Here is a 26,547-nt window from a genome sequence, read left to right on the forward strand (position 1 = left end):
TCTTCATAATTAATCTTCTCAGAAATGATTGCAAAACTATTGGAGGCAGCGATGTTGGAAATGGCTGCTTATATTTCGGTTGGTCCTTAGGACTCTACGAGGATCAAGCAGTAGGAGATAATACGGTGATATATCGGAGAGGATTCGGATCAAGTAGTTAGATATTGAGGGTGTAGAACGTAGGGGTCAGATTATAACAGAATGATCCGCTGGTCCCTAGAAGGTTGGACCAGCTGCTAGCTATATACACACAGTATCATAAGCAGATCGAACTTGCTATGATGTAGATGGCGTAGTATGATGCAAGTGGCAAGATAATGCCTTGATTTCAAACCTGATATGACGTTGGTGGAGCTATGTTCGGCGATGTCATATCCTGATATGACGTTGGTGGTGTTATGTTCGGCGATGTCATATCTTTAGGGCTATCGCTAATTCCGGCCTAGAACTGGCACCTTAGTGCGGGTTTCTTACAACTATATCATCAAATCAATGCAGCAGTCAAAGTTTTACAAGATGTGAAGAATATTCTTACATCTAATTTGACAAAGCAATTGAACAAGATTTTCAAGAGTAGTATGATTCAAGCAGAATTGAATGCACACTGTGAGAGTGAATTTACAAATTATTATCAAATAAATAGAAATAGACATTAAATCATCAAATTCTCTCACAGATAGATATAAATAGATAAAATTTTCATTATTATTAAAAATATCAATCATAAAATCACAATCTGTAGAGCAGATGAAATGAAAAAGACATTTAATAAAAATCTTCAATTGTGTAATGTGACGGCACTGAGGCGGTTACTACTCGGCAGTGGCAAAGAGGAGAATGGTATACAATGAAAAATTTTATAAATAAACTTGATTATCTCATTTGAACCACGAGTTTGTAGAATACTATACAAACACTGAACTATTAAAGATACTCAGCACATTAAGAATATTGTATGAGAATGATGATAACTTTGATATTTTATTAATAAAAGATAAATTGTTGATTTTTGAAATAAAGAGTCAGCATTTAATTATTCTATATAGATAATGAGCAGTCATTTTCTCTTCATTTTATAAATAAGAGTAGCTGAAGCAGCTTCACAGCAGTGCTGTATAGATCTGTCAGAAGGAATCTATTGACTCTGTATAGAAACAGGATTCTCATATTCCATCAATCAGATCCTCTTATATTGCATCTGAATGATGTCATAAAGTGGTTGGAAACCGGTTCAGACACCTGCGTGACGTCATGGGATAGATGGGATTATCCGAAGGGAAGCGATGGGCCGTGCGGAGCCGCCACGGGGCCTTGGCACAACAAAGGGTGTTACAAATTGATTGAAATCAAATCTACAAAATCTACAGCCACTCAATCACAACAAGATAATTCTATAGAATCTCAATCTACAGTGGATTCTACACCTTATAATGAGTATATAGATAATCTTTATATTATAGATAGATGTGGTGGTGGTTATTAATTAATTTTTGAAGATCACTATATTCAAAATATTTTCCATACGCTGTGGTTTTCCGTACGCTGTGGCGCACTCACTAGAGAGAGTGAGTAAGCATGGCACAGTTAATTAACTAACTAGTTAGTTAGTTAACATCCTGGTCTACTCCGTAAGTTTTCTTTAATTCACCTAAAACTACAGAATACAATTTGTTGTAGTAACCATGTCGCTTTTTGTGTGGGGGGAAAATCGCAATTGGTAGTAGCTACACCATGGGGATGAGCAAGCGGCTACAACATAGTACTCCTTGATGGATAGAGATACTGGAAGAACGATAGTATAAAATAAAGTAGGAAATGTGCTTGCGTCATAAAAACAAACGTGAAGAGGAACCCAAAAATGGGCTGGGGAGGGGTTAAGAAAACACATATTATGCCCAGCATGCTCAACCGTTTCAATTCCAATTTCCCAATCTTAAACATAAATACCCTACAACACCTTAGATACTCTCCCATCCCCCATTGTTAATTTCGGCTTCCAGCCTTCTACTAATCACAGCAGGGATTCCATGAGATAGCCACACATCGCGGAGAAGGCGATCATACCGCTTCTGATTTAATATCAGGCGCCTATGATGTCGGAAGCCCGGATCGACTTCACCATGGATGTCCAGGTAAGGGGCGTGATGCCAGCAGCCATTCTTATTATGGAGGAAAAGGGCCATGCATTTGCGGATGTTGATGAAGAGGCCGATGTTTTTACCGCATCTATTATTAGCAAAATAATCATTAGCATCTGGTGATAATTAACGCACTTAGAAAAGGATGAAAGTTGGATGCATGCGGGCGAGAGGAGAAGGGATAAATACATACATGGCAACATGGCGATTGCAGCCACCCAGTCTCCAATCGCCTTGACCTCGACAGCAAACGGCCTGCGAGCAGAAAATGTCACCGCAAAAGAGACAAATACTTGGATCTGTGAGTTCCTTGCCTGTAGTCTTGCAACGGCGCCTCGTAGCCTCATCTAAAAGCGTGTCAAAATACTTGGGAAGTCCTACTAGCTCGAAAATCGCAGGGTGCGGAAGTGACAAGGTAGCCAGTTGTTGATGTTGCTCCTGTTGCTGTTGCTGGTCATCAGCATCTGAATCTTCGGGAAACCAGGAAATGAAATGTGAAATCCATCCAGAAACTAGTAAGGCAATAATGTTATTGTTATCTTCTCCGTCACTATTGACAAGGGAATCAAAAATGCTGTCAATGGATGGCAGATTGAGCAGCGTTGCAAGGCGATCGATCTCCGCCAAGTCATTATAATCGGAACCGGTATTTGGGAATTCGACGCCAAACCTAACATGGAGTAAAATCACCGCTTTACGGAGGAATGGAAGGGCATATTTGTCAACTAATAGCCGGAGGCTTTTAACCGTTTCGATCGAAACGTCCTCGGCGTGGTTAAGAAGAGAGGAGCCGCCTTCCTCGGGCACTGAACTTTTGACCGAAGAGGCCTTGTACGTTTTTACAAGCCAATGCAACATAGCCTTGGTCAAAGATTCATGTGGACTCATTGGATCATCATTTGTAGAAGATTCTGAACCATGCTTTTCCAGAACTTCAAGGAAACCTTGTGGCTGTAAGATATAGCCCAGGAAAGCCTTGACGATCTCAGCGACATAGCACAAACGGACAACGTGGAGAATGTCCAGATTCAGCACGGGAACTATGCACAGAGAGCATTCGGTAAGGAAAACAAAGCTATCCTGCCGAAGTAATGGCTCGATGGACTTGTTTTCATATGCTAGGCTGGATAGACCAGAGAGTCCTGGGTGTCCAACGAACAGCTGACACAATCTCCGTCGATGCATATCCCTAAATTCATAGACTGTTTTATTTGTTGCCGTTGTGTTTAATCCTCCGACTGCGCAATACGAAAAAGCAGTTTCCGAAAGTACGCGAAGGTGCGTTAAGGTCAACTGCGGAATTTGAGCCAATAGGGTGGTACTGCCTTCATATCCAACACCTCGTTGCGCAATCTCTGCTGCTGTAATGGAAAGTCCCAAGGTTCTGATCAAGACGTCAGTATGGATAAGGTCGTCCGACACATTCCCTTGATACCCAAATTGCGACTGCACTCCGTTCAGGCGGATAGTTTCTCTCAATTGTTTATAGATAGACACAAGCTCAGTGACCATGGCGTCGTTAGTTGTTGCGGGAGCAGTTATCGGTTGTGTAGGAGTCGGGCCCATCGAGATGATTTCATCTGCAGGAGGATATAAACCTGGCATTTGCATCCTAGTAGGCTGTGGGAAAGAAAGCAGTTCCGGGAGAGCTGGCGTTGCCAACTGATTCACCTTGTGAGACAAGGGGTTTATAAAATTCTTAGAGACGTAATCGACAAACAAGTCCTGATACCCTGAGGAATATAGCTTATCACTCTCCATTATCAAAGCATGATTCCGGAATCTGGTCACAGAGTAGACCAGAGTTTCGTCCAAGAATTCATTGAAGGAATCTGCTGTGTTCAACGCCCCAGGGTAGGACTCTTCCTTACCCTTCCAGATGATTGGGAGGAACGCGTTTCCTAGTGCCTTGCATAGTGGGCACACGAACTCATTCAGAGGCAGCCGCTCAGGGTGGTTGCGAGCAACCTGGTGATGATGTCTTCTTTGCGCAGCGCTGTAATAATCTTCGAAGCAATGATAATGCATAATGTGTCCGCAACCAGTTGTTACCGGCCCTTCTGCTGCTTGTTTTGGACTAAAACCTTTACCCAAACCCTGCTTTTCCGTAATGACTTCCCCGCCAGTCGAATCTAGACTCCTTACCATTTTCCGATTCTCTCCAGCAACACCGAATGGGCGAATATTATCGGCGGAACGATCGAGACTAGAGGGAACTTTCAGTACTTCCCCAACGTAACTTGAGTCTGCCATATCAGTTTGCCGGAAGATCCTGCTATCAGCCATGAATGCAAATGTTCCGTATATACGTGAATCGTTGGTGTCCTCCTGGCACAAAATACATCGACCGGCTGGGTACTTCCATAACTTCTTTTCGGTTGGGCTGAGAATGCTCGGCTCTTCAGCTTCACTGATGTCATCCTCTTCACCCCAGTCAATAGAACCCTGCGCCTCCAAAAAGTTTTGCTGCTGCTGCTGGAACTGTGCCATTACTCTCGCCTGTCGGTCAAGGGCCTGCTTCTTTTTAAGCTCGAGCTCGCTCTCAGTCTTGCCAGCAGGCGACGGAGCCTCGATATTATCGTATGGGAACTTAAGAGCAATGGTCGCTGCGGCGTAGGCCTTCGGTCGCATTTGCCAAAATTTCTTCAATATGTGACGAATCTTGGGTCCACACGAGGAGAATTCTGGCACCGTCGATACATTCTGAAGCAAGCCGATAATGCTTATCTCCGCAGTCCTAGTAAACTTGGTCCTGCACAGAGCGTGATAGACGAATGACTGCGTCGAGTCAGATCGCTCCGCTAAATTTTCATGAGTGTCATCTTCAAAGGCGTGATCTTCAAGAGTAGCTAAGAGTATCGTGTGAAGAACCAGGTGCAAGAGCGTCTCGATCCTCGTGGTAGTAATGGATTTGGTAACGGTCTTGGCTGTTAAACAATAGTCTAGGCAATGGTGAATAACTTGAGCGAACAATGGTGTTTGAGTGAAGTTAGAAAGCCCAACATAAGCTCCCGACCGGATCACGCGAAGCTTCGGCTCGAATACAATTGAAGTAGCATCTTTGCCTGTCTTCTTCGCCATCCACTGTTTGTATAAGTTTTCAGCCTCTTCTCTCTGGTTCTTAGTATAGTGTGTGCAGTATGGATCCACTAGATCGAGATAATCAGGCTTCAGCTCAAAAGTGCCTGTATCATTCATGCCTTCTGGTGGGCGGAACGTAGCGACCTCTGCCAGCACTTCCTGGAAATTCCCCGATTCTCCAGACTTATCATTCATCCGAATGGTCAGGTCAGTATACGACAGCGGCTTGAAACATAGAGCATGCGCAATATCTCGAGCCATAATACTGTTTTGGGTACTATCTTCATCGTTCATGCATGACAGCGATGTTCGATCTGTGACCAAAACAATTATTAAATGGACCATCTCTTCCAGAATGTCCACATGTTTGGCGTCTTCATAACCAGGCCTTGTCACATAGTTACCCCGCATCCAATCGCCAACACCGAAGCGGTCAATCAAACTCGCAAGGAACCTGCTAGGGTCACAGACGACAAAGGCAGTTTGCAGCATAAAGATATCTCGATAGAAGGCCATTTCACGAGTGGTGACTGCACGATATTGGCTCATTTGGTGTCGAAGACTGAGTCCATTTCTCACCCACATTCCAGCTTTCATTTGCGCCAGCCAGGCACATACCCTCAGGGGATAGTCAAACATGGTGAGTAAAATATCATCCGGGCTCAGGTATGGGTGAGGTGAATTGGCTAGCCGCTGGGATCTAACCATCTCCGCCGCGCGAATTAGTACATCTCTCATTTTCTCAGGAGACATAGCCCGTCCATATTCCAGCAACCAGGACAGTGTATAATGGAGCGCATGGTGGAAACTAATCGAACCACGGTCCACCGCAAATTCGACAATTCGATGGTGGGTAACCTTTTGGAAAGCATCTTTCTCGAATTCCACGAATGGAACAGACTTGAAGCGAACGAAATCAAGAATCTCAGCGTGGACGAAGCGAAGTCGCTCCAACCCCAGTGAGTTAGTCATGGTTGAGTAGGCAGTGGTGGTTATCGCGTCAACGAGGTTGTCAGCATCTTCTTCAGACTCGATTGTGCGGAACGCCTCGCAGAACAGACGACACAATCGATTAATTTCACGCATCAGAATAGATGCCCCAATCCAGCCTTCAGTCTCGTATTCAACGTGGGCCTCGACTGCACGAACATTAGGGCAAATTCCCTGGGGAAGTTTAACAAGATCCAGGAATTGCATTAGATACTGCCTCTCGCTACGGATACGACGCTTAACATGCTCTGATAGAAGGAGATAGCGCAAATCAAGGAAGAAATGGTATAATCGTCTGTTAGTTACCGAGCCAGTGTCTATTGAGAGAGTCGCGTTAGGGTGAACATCGTGGGGCTCCCCAACCTGGCGTGTCGTAAGGAAGGTATAAAGAATAGCCATAATATTCGTCAGGAAGTTCCCCCGTTCGACGACTTCTTCTGTTATAGAAGGCGTTGTTAATAATTGTAGAGAGAGGTTAATGATAGAATAGTCCGGTTCCCTATCCGCGATCAAATACAGCTGGGCAAGAGCGGTATATAACGCAGAGAATCGCAAACCAAGGATCCGTTTGAACTGTGGAACGTTAACGACGGTGCCTAGACACATTTCCCGAACGTCTGTCCTGGTTTTCTTCCATAGCCTCAAGTCGAACAAAATAATCCAATCGAGTCTTGTCCGCTTCCGCAAGTCTTCATAGGGTGTAAGGTCCTCATTATCGTAAAATCGCTGAGGTTTCACCACCCAGTAAGAGGGGGCTTCTGCAGAAGGTTGGAATCTCGCACCAGGCGTTTTGGGGATATCGATTTTCCCAGACGCAAAGGAACCCGCAGGGCCTTCAGTGTCAGGGCCAGTAGGCACAATTAGAGTAGCAATGTCTTGGTTATCACCCTGTCGCGGGTCCTGTGATGGCGGGGGTGGAGGAAATGGTGAAGGATATGCAACAAGAGTAGCCTCCTCGATTTCCAAATCATTGTCTGGCATTTCAACGTCCGCGTCAAGGGTGTTTGCCCTTGCTTCCATAGTCTCTACATCTTGTTCCAGAGTAAGCCGAATGGCATCGACTTCGTTCATATCCTCATCCTCCTCATCCTCATTTCCATTTTCATCATCCTCCCCCTCCCCCATTGCTTGGCCTTCTTCCACTGCGCCATCATCGTTGGGATTTATATCGTCCGGCGCTGCCGCAACTTCTATAAATGGTCCCTCGGGGCCGATTGAAACCCGCACGGAGTAATCTCTCGACCGATCCTCTTCCTCATTATCATAGATGCCGCTTTTCCCAATGTCGGCATTTGATGCCCTACTTCCAAGTCTCCAGGGTTGAATCATCTGATCGCACACAGTCTGCCTGAGCAGGTCATTGTCATCTCCTATAGAACAGGAGGCAATATCAGAAAGCCACTCAATAATGGTCCCACACATTTGTTCTCGGTACGTATCTCTTGCCGACCTCACTGTAACGGTAACCCTGATCTGCTCTATGATCTTCGACACCACCAGTAGATTCTCTAAATCCTTCGAGTATTTCACCACACTCCTCCCAATCTCATGAGTCTCGTTGGCCTTCTCTATCCCGAACCGTGACGCCTCTCGACAGGCGCGCACCACTTGATTTGCGACCTCGGTAACAGTATGCTTCTCATCATTCCAGAGGACAAGCGCGAACTCAGGTTCTTCTTGAACGGGGTCACTCCCACCGTACCATTCCGCCAATAGCCTCGACGCTGCCTCGTCCTCTCTGATACCAGCTTCAGTCTTTGGAAGCCTCAACTGTTCTGGTGAACATGAGATAACATCGCAGAAATAGTCATAAGCCCTGCTAATCGTCGTGGTAATACTCTCTACCAGATCAACAGGCGTCTGCGCAGCATGTGACGACGGCGAGGACTTCCCTTTCCCTTCAGCATCCCGCGGCGTCGCAGTATGTATAGCACAGAGAACAGGGATTTTAAACGCCTCCTCATCGCCACAGTCACAGCACCCATTATATCCACTGGATAGCGAAATAGAATACTTGTGACCCGTATGATCTGAAGAATCGAAACAGCGGGTACAAAGCGCGCAAGTATCATCGGTGGAGCAGGTCATACAGTGGTATGAAGCTTCGCCGTTTTTGAAAATGTGCCCGCACCGCTTTCCCCGAGCTGATTCCGTGTACTCAGCACCTTCAACTGCACCCTGTGCTTCCGACAACTTCCATTCGCTCTCTGAAAAGCCGTTGGGGAATAGTAGGCGAAGGTATTCTTCGTTGTAACCAGTCATACAGTGGAAGAGGAGCTCGAGGAGGTCCTGGCGGGCTTCCTTGGTATAGCGGTAGCCATGTCGGGATGGATGCTCGAGTAGAGCCTGGCCGAGTCTCCGCTCAAGATTCGATAACATGATACAGGTATGCGTTAATTTTATCTGGCATTCGTTCAGATCATTTGTTCCCGTTTGTCCCGTGTCCCGTATTATATAGTTACGAGCCCGTGGATTTCGATGTGAGATTGAGTTGGTGGTGGGGGGCGAAGGACTTCGAGGGAACGTTTGGGAGGGATGAAGAAAATGGGACAAAGTTTGAAAATGAATTCAAAAATGTCAACTAAATGGAGAGTGGATGCAGAGAACTATGATGTGATGTGGCGTGATGGGAGTTGGAGTAAAGTGGTTGTAATGTTTTACGTCAAGTCAGCGTTGTTAGTTATAAACAGCTTCCCCGCCGATATGATGCCTGATATCATCACTGACTTACGGCTGCTGGACTAAGGAAACAGCCACGCCTCAACATTAACACCGCCCGCGTTTATTCACTTTACTTTACTTCCGTGTCAAGGCGCTAATATTATTGAATTAACCAAATCGCTACGGAGCTTGCCCGAAGGAGAGATATATCCTTGTTAAATCCGGATAGACGACAACTATAACGCCACCCGCATATTCACTCCAGATGCCGCCATATTCTTCCCTACTTGAATCATCAAGCATATTGACCCGAATTTTTTTTTCCAGAAACAGATATGAATTTTTTGCATAATTCCACAATATCTAACTTGTACATAAACAATTCTATCCCACTTCAAAGCACCACGCTTCTTTCAAGCGCCGCACAAGCAAAGCTTTTATATCAATATTTTCCATCTGGCCCGTTTTATTCTTCATCCTCAGCCTTCTGGATGTACTGGTGTCGGATATCCTTCCATTGTCTCTGTGCACGGGGGCGCCGAAGTTAGTCAACCAAGGCCTTAAAACCAACTCAAAACGAAGACGAAGCGACCGTGTATACATACACCCTTGTTCAGAGAATCAAATATCCGGTTGCTGATAGAGTCGAATGCCCTATAGTTTTAACAGCCAAGAAAAAAATTCGTTCAGTTCAGTTCCACCCAATATCCATAAAATATATATGTATGCAGTCATATGGCTATCACGTACATCTCGAACGCGAAGGCTCCGATGAATATCGAACTCAGGAACGTAGTATTCCGTCGGAAGAGGGAGCTACGTAAGAGCGAAAGGTTAGACCTTTATTTATCTCCAAAATGACATGTTCTACGGATGCGGGGAGACTTACTTGTATATCATTCCAGTAATCTGTGGAAATGTTGGGTGTCAACGTTAGCACGACTGTTACAGTCCAGAAAATTCACAAAATGGGAGCAGGACTGTAGCTCGCGGGATTGGGAGGTCACATACTCCTGCCATGGTGAGAGATGTATGGGAATTGAACGGGGAAATGGTTATGCGGCCCGCAATTGCGTCGAAGGATAGTTATGCGACAGTTGTCTCGCAGGAAGAATGAAGGAAAAGGTGAGAAACAGCGTCGGGAATCAGGCAGGCAGTGATTGGCCCAGTCGCGGTTCCGCCTTGGATTCTGCCAGCTCAGAAAAAGGAACACCGCCTAAGATTCCTTTTTGTTGCACTCCATCCACACGCTTACAACACTGCGCTGGCAGGGTAAGCCTGCTGTTTACTCTCTCCGCTCGTGAGCGTTGAGCGCGTATGTCTTTCTAATATAATTACTCCCGCGCGAACTCTTATCCTGCCCCCTCTGCGTGAAGCCCACCTAGGATTTGTCCAACCGTGGAGACAAAACACAATATACATCTCGCTCACCATGCCCCCAAAATCAGAATCGGAACCCATCTCCTCCTCAGGGATAACAGTCAACGCTTTAACCGGTGAACGCCACATTCCCGCCTCGACACGCGCTGACGGCTCCCAGCGCCGCGAAATTAAAATCCGGCCCGGCTACCAGCCACCGGAGGATATACAGGTGTACAAAAACCGTACAGCTGAAGCGTGGAAAAATCGCGGCAAGGGCGGCATTCCTGGTGTAGAAGGTCTAGGAGAGGAATCTGCTCGTACTACGGCAGCTACAGCTGCAAGCAATAAGAATGCGAAGAAGCGGGAGGCGAAGCGGAGGGCGAAAGCTGCGGAGGGTGAGAATGGTTTGTCTACTACATCTGGAAAGGTAGAAGGGGGGGTCCCAGGGAAAGCAAAGGAGAAAGAGAACTGGAGGGAAAGTACGCAAGAAGAAAACCCTGGTGCTGATGCAGATGTCGTTCATGATGCGGAAGTCGAGAAAGAGAAGAAGCTGCGCAATTTGCGCAAGAAGCTGAGGCAGGCAAGGGAGCTAAGGGAGAGGAAAGACAATGGTGAAAATCTGCTTCCAGAGCAGTTTGAGAAGGTTATCAAGATTCAGGAGTTAGTGAGACAGCTGGATGCCTTGGGGTTTGATTCAGAGGGCGAGAGGAAGAAGACGAGTGCGGAATGTGCGGATCATAACCCCTGAGAAATGGAGGTGGGACAGGAATATCGTGGTCGTCAAAACTAAGATACTTGGTCGTCAAAACTAAGATACTCTTGTGCACTGATTTCTTTCTAATCTCTGTTTTTAGAAGTATGGTACATGATGGGTTTACTTCGGGACGACGTCCAAACAATGGTGCGGGAGGGAGAAAAAGGAGGGCGGTTTTGTGACAAGCATTATTATATCATACGAAGGAGCGCACTCCAACGGAGTGACAGAAGCCTCATGCGATGGTTATGTGTACTGAGTTGCGCCCCCCATCGAGAGGCCACTTACACCAACGCCACCATAACCGGCTTGAACGTTGGCATGACGATTTGGGAAGGGTTTTGATCGCGTGCTGATGCAATGTCTAATTTGGGAGTGGAGAACGACGAGAGAGACAGTTTGGTGGCGGGTGATATGAGTGAAGCCTTGTCGTTCAAGGTCCTTCATCGCGCAAACGAAATTATGGTTTCGATGTCAATAAACAAGCTCAAGGCCAATAGTGCAGATGGGACATGGCAAACAATCCGGATACGAACAAGACCACGATATCTCAACGACCTATACTCGATGAACGTTTTGCACGACGGGGACAGGGTACATTGAAAAACTTCTTCCTTCTATATTTCTATCTTAATACATATTACATATGTGGTAATCCCTCTCAAAAATAACCCTACATATTCATTCACTCCCGCCCTTCCTGTACCCTCGAACCACCAAACCTTCGCTTAAAGTTTTCCGGTGTATATCTCTCCAATCCCGTAACGCCCTCTTGCCCCTCCAGTGTCGCCGCTGCCACAATCCTCCCAGCCCGTATCGAGTCATTGACCCCAACCCCCGTATACCATGCCCCAGCAACCTTCAATCTCCCCTCAAACCGGCGCTCCAGGGCATCATGCAGCCGTTCCATCTGCGTCACCTGCCCAACTGTCGGCTGCGGAATCGCATCCCGTTGCAACCGCGCTCTGGCAACGACAGGCTCATCAGCAATGCGCAGATGTCGCGCGAGCACCGATTTCGCCATGGCGATGGCGTTTTCCTCATCCGGCAGGTCTGAGAGGAGCCAGTCATCCCACCAATGTCCGCCCAGGATTACGGTAAGTTTGGTTCCCTCAGCTGTGTCCTGGCCGGCGCTACTATCTGAGGCAAAGATGACGCCAAGGGCGCGCTCGGGATTGAGATCGACGGGGACGGAGCGGGGAATTAGGTAACCGAAGCCGCGGTGTGGGATTAGATTTGGATTTTTGTAGTAGAGATTGACGACCATGACGGTAACGGCGTAGTCATTCTCATTAAGCAGGTCCGTTACGGATGTTGGGGCTGGGTCTGCCTCTGAGGCGAGGAGTTGCTGGGCGAGGGCTGTGGAAGACGTCGTAGATATTACGTAGTCATAGTTGGAAGAGGTGCAATCGTCAAGGCTAACCTATCATAGTGAAATACAGTGAGCAAGTAATGAAGCAAGGCCATATATTGGTTCTGACGTACTGTCATAGACGCTGAATCTTGCCCCTTGGAGATGGATTTAATATCAGCACCAGTCTTGATTTCCACATTAGATGCACCTCTTAGCGACGACTCTAATGCTGTAGCGAGCTGGCCCATGCCCCGCCGGAGAGTTAAAACGTTATTACCCGTCGCAAACCGGCGTATCTCTTTATATTTCTCCTTCTCAACCAACCGACGAGCCATTGCAATATCATACGGCATAAGAATTTTCTGCTGATTGAATTGGTCCATCAACTCCGTCGCAAAGCCTCGTTCAGAGAGCTCGAACTCGTCCCAGGCTATGCGCAAAATCGACCGCGCGCTGAGTTTGTATAGATCACCAGCATAAATGCCGTGGAAAAATGCGGAAGCAACAACATCTGACACATTCGGACCAAAACGACGCTTCATAAAATCGCCAATGGACTCGTCAGATATCGATCGGTCACGGACCGGCCTTCTAGGCTCGAGAATCACTTCCAGAGCAAGTTTCCAGAGTAGGGGCTCTGAAATTAGTTGCATGACATTCATGAGGATGTTCCCTAGCACGCCAGCACCGGGATATGGTCCCGGCAAACGCACAAGGTGGTCTGGATAGTAAATATATCGGTTACGTGCAGCCGGGGAATCAGTCTCGGTCGGCAGAATATCATCTTTGAGGCCTAGATCGAATAACTGAAATGCTCACGGAGAAAAACATACACATTAGTTTCAGGAGTATAGCGACTTGGGTAAAATTCGGAATGGGTAGCTCTCCCTAGCTATCTTACCAGTTCCAGCGTGGACAAGCTACCTCCCAATCCCGCCCGTAGGGTTCTCGGTCCATATTCAAACAGCACTTCCCCGCCGTCGACATTGATTATTTCCGATTGCAACCAACCGCCAAGTTTCGGGGCCTTCTCGTAGAGCGTAACGCGCGCATCTTGGTCTTGAGAGAGACGGAATGCAGTTGAGAGGCCAGTAACACCGGCCCCTATTACTGCAATGTTTTTGTGATGTGTGCTCGGATTGGAGATGAAACGGCGAAAGCAAAATGGAGGGGCGTGAGCTGTGATTAATCGTCTAGACCAGGTCAATGGCTGTATTCCACCACAAGAATGCGTCCATAGCTCGTCTATGGTGCGATACGAGCACCGTGGACGCATTGCAATGAGGTAGTGGAATTGTTTTTGTGTCGGGTGAGTTGAAGTTGGCGGTTTGGGAAGCTCGTACGCGGTGCTCTTGACCCTTGGAACCAAACGAAATTCTAAGCATGTTCGAGGCTTTTGTTCAACACTGCAACTTGAAAAGTAATTTGTTCGAGATGATCCCAACTCTCAACACGGTATGTACAGTACATCTATTGCAGAATCTGATATATCAAATCATCCCGGAAATGATATCCAAACCAAGAACTTAAATGGTAAATGAATGCTCATGGAACAGACAAGCTGGGACAGAATAAAAGCTCAACGAGAAAATGATTAAAATTCAAAGCAAAAGAGATGTACTGTGCATTGGACATCGTTTCACGGTATCTAATCATTCGACAAACTACAGAGCTTTCCTTTTGATATGAATCCATCAATTTCAACATAAGCCTGAAACAAAGGGAATTGTCGACATCTGCTGAGCCTTGTGTGGATTTCTTAACCATCAGCCAGCGACGGTTGGTTGTTATGGGTTGAAGCTTCCATGCAAGACAAACCCATATCCGAAAATGAAAATGAGAGAAACAGTAAATAAGAAGAATAATCATACATAATCTTAAACGTCTCATAGAAAAAATCTCCAATAATATGTTGACGCCCTTTTTAGCCATTTATAATCCCCTTGTTTGATGCTAGATACAGAAAAAAGAACAAAAATAGATATAAACACAAACCTCAACAGCAACTCCCCTTATCCAAACGCCAATCATCTCAGGCATGACCCACTTTGAAACTTGAAAAGCACAGCAAGGTTTAATACATGGTTGAGAGAAGGAAAACCCCGGGCAAAGAAGAAACAAGATTCTTAAATGTGGGCTGTCTTTAATCAACATCCCAGCCAGCCGTAGTGACCAGGGGTGGGGGTTAGGGTTGTGCGATAAGCAGCTCGTGATGAATGAGTAAAATAAACTCTTGAAAATTATATGACAAAGGAAAAGAAAAAGATATATCAAGTCACAATCTCGTGCCCCTTCGCTTCGTCCGCGTCGGCAGATGGATCAGCCACGGTAGTCTCGGGTTTAATAAGTTCCTCCTGCCCATCCTCATCTGTCACGAATCGTCGTTCACTAACATGCTCCTTCTTCTCCTCATCTCCAGCCCTCCACACCTTATCCGCAAACACACCACGTTGGCCCTCAGCATGCTTAAACGGGCACATCCTGTTAAGACACGGTTTGAATTTGCAGGGGATTTGCAGATGCGTGTACTTGCAAGACGGCACTGTGCAGTCCGCGCCATTTCTGCACATCGGCATACTCGGATGCTTGAATGTGCAGTTCGGGTTTGTGCAGTGTGGAAAAAATCGGCAAAGTTCTTCGGATTGGTGTTCGATCTTTTGGGCGGGGGAAGGGTGTCGGGCAGCGCATTTCCGATTCTTGCATGCTGCTCCGAAAGGGCATTCATCATTCACGTCGACGACCATGCCTTCAGGGGCAGCGGGAGATTGATGCGCGTAGGGGCAGTCTTTCCGTGTGCATTTCAGGTTAAATCGACAAACAGTGTGTGGACCTGGTTCTGCGGATTGAGTTTCGTGGGCAGCATCAACGTCCATGGAAGAATCTGGGGCATTATGTGATGTGTTCATGTCCACGTCGGCATTTGCGCTTGGTGTATGGAATTTCGAAGAGTGGCCGTTTGTGTGTTCCTGTGGACCCAAGTGCTGGTTCCGGTGCGGGTTGATCTCAGCGCGATCAAAAAGGGAGCGCCCTTGTTGGCCCGGAGGTGGGCCATTTTGAAATGCGGGGTTAATCGCTGGTGGAACCATGCCGGGTATAATCTGAGCCATCATTCGAGCTTGCTCTTCCAGCATAGCCATCATCTGCATTTGTTGCTGTGGACTCAACGATACCATTCCTGGTACTGCATTTGGCATCGGACCACCACCCATTCCCATCCCCATCCCCATCCCCATTCCTGCTCCCATGCCCATACCCATTGGTCCGGATAGCCCCCCTGGAAGCATACGTCCGTTTCTCCCCGGAAATGCTCTCGGACCTTTCGGGGGATCTCTGGAATGGCTGTTGATTCGTTCTGAACCTTGGTGGCTGCGTACACGGTGTAGAACTGAGTCATTCTGGCGATCCATAGTCTTATTTATTTGCCTCATAATCCTGCCTCGTCCACCTTGCTGCTGTTGTTTGAGGTTTCGCGCAGCTTTGGGGCCGGTAGGACTGTCCGAATTCATATTAATTAGCTGCAGAAGAAAACTAAACTAGCCATGAGATAAAGGGATGTTGGCTTACATATTACCATCCTGTCCCTCGTTGGTGACATCTCCACTCATTTCAGAATCTCTAAAATCCCCTGTCCCAGCTGGTAAAGATGAGCTGCTCTGCTGCTCTGAAATAGAAGGAATGACTTGTGACTGTTTCTGTTGCTCTGTCTCCGCCGAAACACCATTGATCTTGTTATTCAGTTCATGAACCTTTTCAAATAGCCATTTTGCAAAATCAGCAGCTTCTGTATCTTCCGGACCCAGACTTAGAAGGTCGTTTGCAAGCTCTGTAGCAATTTGATCCTGGGTTTTCCCGTTGACAAGCATAAGAATGACGTATTCAGCCAGAGCGGAGTCATCGCCCCCGCCTGTGCTCCAACCAACGTCCACTAGCTTTGGCTGCACGGCCTCGTTAAGGGCCTCCGCAAGGGGAGTTCCGAGTTTGATGGACACCGACATGGTCGCGGGAGCGCCTGACTTCTAATAAGGACTGAATAAGGACGGAAGGATGTGGCGAAAGCTGCGGAGCCGAGGTATGCCTTGTTAAATGCTAGTAGCAAAGGAGCGGCAGAGAAATACCGGCCAAAATAAACGACGGGGAGGTGATATCTAAAAATGAAATGGACTGGTCGTGTGGAGGCCGCAGCATCGATAAGGTAGGGAGTGGGAGGAACAGCAGCAAACGACAAATTTACTCGTTGAACGAAAGCTTAGTTATGAAAGGTAACGGCTGAAGTCGAGACTTGCCTCGTTAGGACATGCTACGGCGCAACAGAGAAGCCACAAACGTCACAGGCCGGACCGCTAAGTCAGACCTGAGTCAGCGCCAGATCTTGATTAAGTAACCCGTAAGGTACGCTAACACTTGGAAACATTCCATAGTCATGTATATATAGCCCTTTTGAAAATCAAACATTGAATATATATATTAGAAGCATATATTAAATTATAAGGTATACATTCCTCATATTAATGTGTGGTTGAAATCTGAAAGTCGTTATTTTCTAGAATTTGTATGGGAAAAGTTTGGCGTTGAGTCCCGCATGGAGGAACGACGATAGGAACTATGGAATGCTGAGAACTCTGTTGATGGTTACAACTTCTCTGTGCACATCAACTCGCATATTTTCTCAGGCCATTGTCCCATTAGCTGACTCTAATCCTATCAACGTATCCTAATTCCTCCGTTGTTGAGGTACATTCTTGCTATCCACCGTTTGACGCACCCCTCGCCTCTCTGTAAGTGTTGCTCCAAACTTGGAAATGGTAAACAGAATGTGATATATTCACTTCATGGATTTTACTTGGAACACTTCCAAGTGAGGCTGCGACGACTTGGACGGGAAATGCTAGTAACTTGCGTTTATCGCCAGTTCGAATTGACCCTCCCACGTCGTTCTTTTCAAATACCGCTATCTGTGATCTTTATGTTTTCGCCTTCCTTTCGCACTACTACTACAAAGCATCTTACCCTTTGATATCGCGATTTCTCTCACAATGCTGATCTCTATTGTGACCTTGCTCACCTTGGTTTCTTTTTCGCTGGCTGTCTGGCCTCAGCTGCAGGAGTTCAAGTTTGGCAACACAACCGTGTGGCTCGCGTCCTCTGCGGAATTCTCCTACCAGCCCAGTGATGCAGACAACGCCACCGAAGCAAGGGATTATTTCTCTACATATGTGGATTTGGCGGTGTTAGATTTCTTCCAGACGCCCTGGTTGAGGAAGGACAAGACTCCAGAGAAACGAATTCCAAGTGTTGCCAAAATAGTACAAAAGGCTATCAAGCGCACCGGGAAGGAAATATATCGCACCAAATTCGTGCCATGGAAATTCCATCCCCGGAACAGCTCCTATGAGCCCGCCTTGAATCGATCGGATGCAGTTATCCGTCAAGTTATAATCAAGCAAGTATCTGCAAACCAGTCGCAGAGGGAGGTCCGAGACTACATCCACGAAGATGAGAGCTACACCATTGAAATACTTGCTACCGGTGAAGCGACGATTTCGACCAATTCCGCCATCGGAACTATCCGTGCACTTCAAACCTTTAAGCAGCTCTTCTACGCGCATTCTTCAAGGTCAGGGGTGTATACCCCATACGCACCAATTTCCATATCGGACGCCCCTAAATGGGGTCACCGTGGACTGAACCTCGATATATCCAGAAACGCGTACACGCCCGAGGATATCAAACGTACAATTGATGCAATGGCTTCCGCGAAAATGAACCGTCTTCATATCCATGCTACGGACTCCCAGTCTTGGCCGTTGGACATCCCCTCCATGCCTGAACTGGCTGCCAAGGGCGCCTACCATCCCAGTCTGATATTGACATCTTCCAAGCTGTCTGATATCCAAATGTATGGCCTTGAACGGGGTGTTTCAGTATTCCTCGAAATCGATATGCCAGGCCACACGGGCTCCATTGGATATGCGTTTCCCGAGCTAGTTTCCGCATTCCTCGCTAACGAGTGGGAGAAGTATGCACTCCAACCTCCCAGCGGGCAAATCAAGTTAAATTCGTCAGACGTGGATAAATTCCTTGACGAGTTGATGGCAGACCTGCTTCCTCGAGTCTCGCCATTTACCCGCTACTTCCATACGGGGGGCGATGAATTCAATCTTAACACATATCTTCTCGAAGAGGCAATCGGATCCAGCAAGGAAGAAGTCCTCCGTCCTTTACTTCAAGCTGTCGTCACTCGGCTTCACACCGCCATCCGCAAAGCAGGACTCACCCCTATTGTCTGGGAAGAGCTCGTGGCAGACTGGGACCTATCACTCTCCCCCTCCCCAACTGAGAAAACCGAAATAATCGTGCAAGCATGGCGCAACTCTACTGCTGTTAAATATCTATTAGACCGAGGATACCGCACGATCTTCGGCTCCGGTGACGCCTGGTACCTCGATTGCGGGCAAGGCACCTACGTAAACCCTAAACGCAGCTCGACCGCAATCAAAGAACCCTTCCTCGACTGGTGTAGCCCGAAGAAAAACTGGAAGCACATGTACATGTACAATCCGCTGGAAGGGATTTCAGAGGATCTGCACCATCTGCTTGAAGGCGGCGAGACGCACATGTGGTCGGAGAATGTTGACCCGGTTGCCCTGGACATGATGGTCTGGCCACGGGCAGCTGCGGCAGCTGAGGTACTCTGGAGTGGACCGCGGACCGCGAATCAGATTCAGGATGCTTCGTATCGCTTGAGTGAATGGCGTGAGCGAGCTGTGGTCGATTTGGGTGTTGGGGCGAGCTTGGCGCAGATGACGTATTGTCTCATGAGGGAGGGCAGCTGCGAGTTGTAAATCCTTGGTTCCAGGGCAGGTTTGGGTGGGATGGATGGATTTCTCTGATCGGTTTTCACTTGTGCCGTTACAATAATGTAGCGTTTGAAGATGCCACTATTAACTGATTGTGGGTGCGTGGGGTGAATTATCGTTTGGAACCCCGAATAATAATAGAATAACAAACGTAGCAGCTTTCGCTCTCGAAACCAAATAATGCGTTAAAAAAAAAAAGTCAAGAAGCAGGAGGCAGAACAAAAAGAAAATACCCACAAACACATGATCATACCCATCATTCCCACTCCTTATCCCACCAAAATTACTCCGGATACCAACAAACCCCAATCCCCAGACAGAAAAGAATCTTCACCCGACACGGAGGTTCGTGCAAGTAGACACAGCCATGCGCATCACGACATTTTGGCGCAAAGCAAAGCCCACAAATGCGCCCCAGATACCACTGACCAGTTCGACACTAGCCAATTGGCACATGGTAATCGAGGGTTTTTGCGAGGAAGCTGGGGCCAGGATAAGTCGATGCGAAGAAGCAAAGCGGATGAGTGCGAGAGGGAAATAGTAGAAGTGCTGCCGTCCGATGGTTCAATGTGCCTTCATCAACATGAGTGATCCGAATACGCAGTCTGTTCTGTCAAGGGCATCTTCTATTGATTGTAACGTACAGTGATGTGCATTGATATCCAAGGTCTCGGCATGATGTGAGAAAATTCATTAAATACTGTGCCGTTCAATTCCCGTCACCGGTCGTTAGTCCTCTCCTATTCACATTCAAATTGTGTACTCTGTTTGATGCGTACTGGTAAGAACGGCTGCTGAGCTTTTCCCAGGGGTTAAACCATTGCGCGAAAAGTTTTCAATATTTAAAGTGGAATAATCGAACGTAAGATAATCAAGACAAGCACGTTTCATGTTCAAAAAATCGCGGTACAACTTGAGACGAAGGCACTAAGACCCACAATAAAAACAAATCCAACTTCCGCATCCATCCCCTTTTTGCATTCAGTGTGTGTGGGGGGTCTTAATTCTGGTCAGTTGATATATGAAAGATTCACAAGCAAAGAAAAATTCGAAGTGCCTGAAAAACGTGCAGGAAAAGCAGCACAAGAAGACCCGAAAAGGATCACGCATGTTAAGCTTGACCTACAACATCAATGAAAACAGCACTTTCAAAAGGATCTCCCTTGAGCGTCTATGACCATGAGCGAAATCGAATACGAGTCGTACGTATGGCCACTAGCCCCCGGCCCTAAATGGAGCCGTTGATCCGTGTCTGAGGTGGAGAAGCGCCTTGGAAGTTGGGGAGAAGCCCAGAAGAAAAGGAACAGGGAAATATATGGCCGACCTCGCTTCGTCGGTACCATGGATAATTTGACGGCAGCCAACTTACCAAGCACAGCAGTGGATTTCTGAACTGATAATGCCCCGGTGAAGCCGAGTGTCCATTCCGGAGCTGCAGTCGGCGCACCCAATGCTTTTCCCCGCCGTTAGACATCATGATGTCAGCTTTCTCCCATCCGCTCTTCTTATTTAGTGTAGTATCACGATGTTGCCGCTTGTAAGCCGTCTTCTCTCTCCTTTGGGCTTCCGTGGATCTATGTAAATTATGCATATCGCCTCCGGGATTCGGCCTTCTGGTATATGGCCAACCCTCTAGCTGATACTATTTGAGAGATTTCATCCGTCACGCCTCCGGCACCGCCTCCATGGTGCAAAGCGCTATCTGCAATCATTAAGGCCAGAGTTTCCATGAAGAATGGAGGGAGTTCTTGGGCGACAGCATCTTCGCAGCGGACGGCGAGCTGTGGTCAAGATCGCGCCACCTGATCCGGCCCATGTTTGCGAGAGACCGAATTGTCGATAGGGAGAATTTTGAGAAGCACATCCAGAAATTCATTCCTCATCTAAAAGATAATAATGAGAAGCCTGGAATAATGAGAAGCCTGGGAAAGGAACGATTGTCGATGTCGCAGCCCTGTTCTTCTGCTTTACTCTCGGTGCTGCCACAGACTACCTCATCGGTCAAAGTGTTGACAGTTTGGATGACCCGAAAACCATTTTCGCAGTCATTCCAATATGTTCTCCCTCGCCAGTCTAATTTTCTTTAGAGCTGGGTAATTGGGAAAACACCTTGCACTCCCCACCAAAGCCCGATAAAAAAGTGTAGACAATTGGTCTAGTGGGTTAGCTAACACCAATGTTTTCCTGTTTGTAGACCTATCAGACCCCTATTGCCCAGCAAGGAATTCCGCCTAAATCTCAAGAAAATGGACGATTTCATGCAACCATTCATCGATGAGGTCTGCGACCGGCTCGTCGCCATCCTTCTCGCGGGTCGTGACGCCGCCGCCACCCTCTGCTTCCGTCTCTTCGAGCTCTCGCACAACCCAACGGTAGACGCCCCTCTCCGCACAGAAGTCCTCGACCGCCTCGGCACCAGCCGCAAACCCAGCTACTCGGACTTCAAGGAGATGGAATACCTGACGGCTGTGCTCAACGAGACATTGCGCCTCTGCCACGCGGCGGTGGACCCGACGGCCACTCGTCCGTCGGCATCCCCAACAACACGCGCATCTTCTACTCGACGACGAACATGCAGCGGCGGCGTAACCTATATAACTCCCCACCACCGGCCCCAAGCAACGCAGATAGCGACAAGAAGCGGACCATCCCCTATTTCGACCCCCTCCTCTGGATACCGGAACGCTGGACGGCTGGCTGGCAACCGAGGCCGTGGCATTTCATCCCGCTCAGTGGTGGTCCGCGCATCTGTCTGGGACAACCGTTTGCCATGTTAGAGATGTCGCGGATCCTGCAAAATTTCAGTGAGATTATTGCCGATGGAGCCTGCAGGGACCGCGGGTCAAGACCCGCCTTTCAAGTTTGATGTGACGCTGAGTCCTGGCGAGGAGCTGAATATGGTGTTTGTGGAAGCGGGGCAAGAAACTGGTTAGGGGAAAAGAGGATATTTGTGAAATGTAAAATTCGATATCTGATGTTCTCACACCCCCATATTCTTCTTTCTTGAATGTGACTGCAAAGGCGAGATTAAAAGAGAATGAGTAACACCCCATGTGTTTCTTGATAGTTACCTTCATTTGTATTATACGATCTCTCCATGCATTTAGGACTGTTCATACGCTCATCATCCATCTTCATGCAGAGAAGAATGTGACATATAGATTCAACCTTCAATCGCCAGTGTGTTGAAAAACAGAGGGGAAAGTCATATTCAAAAAGGGGCGCAATTAAACTTTAGGTGCGATGCTCTATTAGCCCCAAATCAGTCAGGTACAAGCACATGCAAGGATCTTTGACTACCAGCGGGACCTCAAATCGAAGGCGAGAATCCAATCGTGCTTAAAATAACGAAAAAGAGACCTGTCATTGGTCAATGTGGGTATATTCCCCTGGGTCATTGAAGTACCATTGGGATTGCATTTAACGACCAGCGCGTGGTGCCACCCACCATGGCACTTGGAGATCATAGTTCATAGTTGGTCGTTGTCGGTATGATACGAGCAGGTAAGCCGCTGTACTCCGTAGATCAGAAAGGAGACTTGCAAAGTGCTGCGACGGGCGAGGGATCATCTTGCCCAGAAATTGCCAGCCTTGGGACAATGCAGCGTATCAGCCTGTACTGTTGATTGGATCATGCCAGCTCCTTGGCGGCCAATTGTGGCTGAACTATAGTCTCCGAAGGCCATTGGTGACCGGGGTGCAGAAGGAGGGGTTTCTCTTGAACAGCTCAGGTTGTGACCAGTGAGCAATAAAGTGTGATGACTTGAGGGAGGGATTGGAAATGGATTGGGCGCATTTTGCAGGCTTGAGAGAACAATGGATACATCTCAGGTATTCCTGCTATATATCCCCACTGAGGGGAAGCTATTTCAGCCCCCCTTATCTCTTGCTCTTCGACATCCCGTGCTTCTTTGCCTTCTTCATAAATCGTCGTTAGTTCCCCTTCTTCGGTGATATCTGTCTGCGGTGCTGTCATTGGATTTTGATTTTTTTTTTTGGCGCACATCTTCGTCTTTCAGATACCGAAAACCGAGATACCCCTCTATCTGCCCAGTTATTATATTGCGATAACAGATCATAACACCCCCCTCCCCCCTTTTTTTGTCGCAGGAAGTCGCAGGAAGGTTAAGATGGATCCAGCGCATCAGCAACAGCAGAACCCGCCCGCAGGTGTGTAGTAATTCCATTGCTGTTTTGTCTCAATATGATTCATCAGACAAAAGGTCTTTTCGTGCCCCAGAAGCAAAACATGCCCAAATTTGTGTACCGCCTGTCACCATATATAATTCACTCACTTACGCTTCTCCTATAACAACCACTCAGCGGCTCCTCATCAGCAGCAACCGCAGCAACAGCCGCCGGCGCCGCAGCCCGGCTATGGTTACCCACCTTACGGCCAACCCCCTCCTCCAGGGGCTCCAGGACAATATACCCCAGCGCCACAAGGTCAAGCGCCTCCTCAGGGGCAATATCCTCCACAAGGATATTATATGCCGCCAGGCCAATACCCTCCTCAGGCGGGCTACTACGCCCCGCCAGTACAATATCCCGCTGGAGCACCAGGCCAGGTGCCACCTCCTGCAGGCCAACCGCAGCCATACCCTGCCCCTCAGCAGCAACCATATGGCGCTCTTCCAACAGGCCAGTATCCCCATCAACCAACTGCCGGTCAATATCCTCCCGCCGTAGGATACCCAGGAAGCAACCCACAGCCGGCCGGCTACCGTGCACCGGTGGGAACTCAAAGCACCAATCTCCCCTCCCTAGGCTATGGTGCCTCCCACATCGCAACCGGCGACATGAGCGAAGAAGCGCGCAAGATCAAAAAGGCATTCGGCAGCTTCAACACAGACGAAGCCAAACTAATCCAAGTCCTCTCCAAGCCCGACGCGGCGCAAATGGCGCTCCTGCGCAAAACATACCGGCACGACATCGGTAAGAACCTCGAGGACATCATCGCGGAGAAAGTAAAGCGAGACTTCGGTGAAACCCTCCTCGCCCTCGTACGCGGGCCCCTGAAGAACGACATAATATACCTCCACGACGCCCTGCAGGCCGCACCAGCCCTAGCCGGCACAGGGCCCACCGCGACGTCCCCGGCCATCCTCATCAACGACGTCCTCCTCCGCCGATCCAACGCAGACATCACCGCCATAAAAGCCGCCTTCAACGAAACCTACAAAAGCGACCTGAGCACCCGGCTCGCCAACTGCCCCGCCATCAGCGGGCCGCACCACACCCTCTTCGTCCAGGTCCTCAAAGCCCAGCGCGCGGACGACGAGTCCCGGCCCCTGGACCACGCGCTCGTCGAAGCCGACGCGACCAAACTCGACTCCGCGCCCAAGAACATCGACCCGGGCTGTGCGCACGAGACCGAGCTCGTCCACCTGCTCGCGAACCGCAGCGATGCACACCTCCGCGCCGTCGCAGCCGCCCTCGCCGCGACCCGCCCAGCCTTCCGCGACGGGACTCTCACGCTCGAGAAGAAGGTGAAGGCCATCTGGGCGCGGGCGGACCGGAAGGGCCTGCGCCACAGCGCGCTGCATATTGTGCGCGGGGCGCTGGATGGGCCGGGGCTGGAGGCGCGGTTGTTGCGCAAGTGCATGAAGGGGCTCGGGACGCGGGATTCGTTGTTGATTGCGCGGGTGGTGAGGTTGCATTGGCAGCGTGAGAGGGGGATGGTGGCGGAGGTGAAGGCGGCGTATCGGCGGCTGTATGAGAAGAGACTTGTGGATGTTGTGGAGAAGGAGACGGGTGGGGATTATGAGAAGTTGTTGGTTGCGTTGTTGGATGGGTGATGAGGGAGCCGAAGTTATGAATACATAGTATCATTTACGGCCTTAACATTTTCACAAATTTTAACTAGTCTCGCTGCAATCAATTGATGTTATTATTATTATTATGATGATGATGATGATGATGATGATGATTATTATTATTTCTTTCCCTTTCTTTATATTTTGCAATTTTTTCATTCAAACGATGGGAACCACCATGTCTATCCAGATCTCATCTCTGGAAGAGAGCAGTACCATACTCTAGGAAGTACTGTGCATTATATGAAAATCAAGGATATTCACCAGCTGTATTTTAGATGCGAGAAAAGCACAAAACCGCGATCAAGAAGGATCCTCAACTCCTAGGGATAAGACCTATATCATATTGACGGTGATGTCTACTCTGTATGTATGCTCAAAAAAAAGTTATCTCCACCCAACCCCCGTCTCATCAACAAAAAAACCACAAAAAAGCTGAAGCTGAAAGGAGCAAACAAACACCTAGCCCAGAACCAAGCCCAAGCAACAAACCGGGGAATAATACTAATAATAATACTTTAAAGAAGAAACAAAACAATAACCTAGAAAACGGTCTAGAGCTATTAATTCAGTGTCAAGAAGAAAAGCCACCCACACAAAGTCTAATTGTGGAATGAAATATTTGTGTTCCTTAACAAAGCCATCTCGCCTTGCCACGGCCCCATATAACAACCCCAGGATCCGCCGTAATCCTTGTGCCTGCAATATATTAATACATATAATCGGCTCTTCGCTTTCGCTAAATGGTCCAATAATCTACCCCTTCAAGTCTTGGAAGGAGCCGATTCAGTTCGGTTGGATTGCCTTTAATACTACTATTGGAAGAAGGCGACGGCAGCAATCAAGCCACAAATAGCAGAGACCCCATATGAGATAGGGAAATTGAGATTAGCTGCACCTGTTCCGGGAGCAACTGTGGCATTTGGTGAACTTGTACCAGTGGCTGAGGGCGATTCAGGGCCACCAGCGGAAGAGGAGACCGAGACCGGAGATGAAGGCGACGATCGTGAAGCAGACTGGGATGCGCTCTGGAAGGAGTAAAGGAAAGAAAGACGAGTTGAATTAGCAAAGACGGACTTATTATATAACAGGGGAATAGTGACTATTATAAATAATGAGTCGCAAAGGGTGATGCTCACTCACAGAAGCCGTGGACGGCGGTGTGGCTCTCCCAGAGTCTGTGACTATCCATTCACTGGGGAGCCCTGCAAACGAGGTTATTGACGGTGTACTCTCAGGTTTGAGGGTACTAGATGGAACCCAAGGATACTCGCTTGGGTGTATTATACCTTTGGTGGTTGGGGGCCGGGTGGCTTCTGCAGGGGGGATTGAAGACTCTACCTGTGGGCCCGAGCCAGGAGTTCCGTGGCCATTGACCTTACCACCAATGGCTTCAATGGACTGCCAACTACCACTGCGGTCAGTATACCGGTATTGGGTGCCGGTAGAATAGTCAGTCACAGAAATGGACTTTAGTCCCATGACAGTCACACGCTATAGATCAAGGCACTGTAATCCGTTTTACCACCAGCCC

General features: G+C 48.1%; 10 protein-coding genes across 10 annotated transcripts in view; 5 read left to right on the top strand and 5 right to left on the bottom strand.

Moving 5' to 3' along the window:
• Positions 1-1,958: 1,958 nt before the first annotated feature.
• On the bottom strand, positions 1,959-8,588 carry HCAG_05920 (conserved hypothetical protein; the record flags this gene model as incomplete). Its single annotated transcript, XM_001538265.1, has 2 exons — positions 1,959-2,226; positions 2,332-8,588. The coding sequence occupies 2 exons, from the start codon at positions 8,586-8,588 to the stop codon at positions 1,959-1,961; spliced, it is 6,525 nt and encodes a 2,174-aa protein (XP_001538315.1).
• Positions 8,589-9,336: 748 nt separating this feature from the next.
• On the bottom strand, positions 9,337-9,890 carry HCAG_05921 (predicted protein; the record flags this gene model as incomplete). The annotated part of the gene is made up of 5 exons (XM_001538266.1): positions 9,337-9,393; positions 9,476-9,524; positions 9,621-9,686; positions 9,760-9,779; positions 9,882-9,890. The coding sequence occupies 5 exons, from the start codon at positions 9,888-9,890 to the stop codon at positions 9,337-9,339; spliced, it is 201 nt and encodes a 66-aa protein (XP_001538316.1).
• A 412-nt stretch (positions 9,891-10,302) lies between these two features.
• On the top strand, positions 10,303-10,980 carry HCAG_05922 (predicted protein; the record flags this gene model as incomplete). Its single annotated transcript, XM_001538267.1, has 2 exons — positions 10,303-10,627; positions 10,664-10,980. 2 exons carry the CDS (start codon positions 10,303-10,305, stop codon positions 10,978-10,980), a joined length of 642 nt encoding a protein of 213 aa, XP_001538317.1.
• A 691-nt stretch (positions 10,981-11,671) lies between these two features.
• Positions 11,672-13,616, bottom strand: HCAG_05923 (predicted protein; the record flags this gene model as incomplete). Its single annotated transcript, XM_001538268.1, has 3 exons — positions 11,672-12,409; positions 12,472-13,146; positions 13,242-13,616. The coding sequence occupies 3 exons, from the start codon at positions 13,614-13,616 to the stop codon at positions 11,672-11,674; spliced, it is 1,788 nt and encodes a 595-aa protein (XP_001538318.1).
• Positions 13,617-14,610: 994 nt separating this feature from the next.
• On the bottom strand, positions 14,611-16,335 carry HCAG_05924 (conserved hypothetical protein; the record flags this gene model as incomplete). Its single annotated transcript, XM_001538269.1, has 3 exons — positions 14,611-15,480; positions 15,594-15,735; positions 15,905-16,335. 3 exons carry the CDS (start codon positions 16,333-16,335, stop codon positions 14,611-14,613), a joined length of 1,443 nt encoding a protein of 480 aa, XP_001538319.1.
• Positions 16,336-18,099: 1,764 nt separating this feature from the next.
• HCAG_05925 (hypothetical protein) lies at positions 18,100-19,182 on the top strand (the record flags this gene model as incomplete). The annotated part of the gene is made up of 1 exon (XM_001538270.1): positions 18,100-19,182. The coding sequence occupies one exon, from the start codon at positions 18,100-18,102 to the stop codon at positions 19,180-19,182; it is 1,083 nt and encodes a 360-aa protein (XP_001538320.1).
• Positions 19,183-20,376: 1,194 nt separating this feature from the next.
• HCAG_05926 (predicted protein) lies at positions 20,377-21,003 on the top strand (the record flags this gene model as incomplete). Its single annotated transcript, XM_001538271.1, has 3 exons — positions 20,377-20,399; positions 20,611-20,677; positions 20,851-21,003. 3 exons carry the CDS (start codon positions 20,377-20,379, stop codon positions 21,001-21,003), a joined length of 243 nt encoding a protein of 80 aa, XP_001538321.1.
• A 249-nt stretch (positions 21,004-21,252) lies between these two features.
• Positions 21,253-22,063, top strand: HCAG_05927 (predicted protein; the record flags this gene model as incomplete). Its single annotated transcript, XM_001538272.1, has 3 exons — positions 21,253-21,290; positions 21,392-21,720; positions 21,825-22,063. The coding sequence occupies 3 exons, from the start codon at positions 21,253-21,255 to the stop codon at positions 22,061-22,063; spliced, it is 606 nt and encodes a 201-aa protein (XP_001538322.1).
• A 1,264-nt stretch (positions 22,064-23,327) lies between these two features.
• Positions 23,328-24,995, top strand: HCAG_05928 (predicted protein; the record flags this gene model as incomplete). Its single annotated transcript, XM_001538273.1, has 2 exons — positions 23,328-23,367; positions 23,521-24,995. 2 exons carry the CDS (start codon positions 23,328-23,330, stop codon positions 24,993-24,995), a joined length of 1,515 nt encoding a protein of 504 aa, XP_001538323.1.
• An 833-nt stretch (positions 24,996-25,828) lies between these two features.
• Positions 25,829-26,547, bottom strand: part of HCAG_05929 (predicted protein) — a gene marked incomplete at both ends in the record, with an annotated part of 1,761 nt that continues 1,042 nt past the window's right edge. Inside the window, 2 exons of the mRNA XM_001538274.1 lie at positions 25,829-26,041; positions 26,157-26,427. Of these exons, the coding sequence (XP_001538324.1) occupies positions 25,829-26,041; positions 26,157-26,427 (484 nt within the window). The remainder of the gene's footprint in view (positions 26,042-26,156; positions 26,428-26,547) is intronic.

This window comes from Histoplasma capsulatum, genomic scaffold, assembly GCF_000149585.1.
Source record: "Histoplasma capsulatum NAm1 scaffold_7 genomic scaffold, whole genome shotgun sequence".
NCBI lineage: Eukaryota > Fungi > Ascomycota > Eurotiomycetes > Onygenales > Ajellomycetaceae > Histoplasma > Histoplasma mississippiense.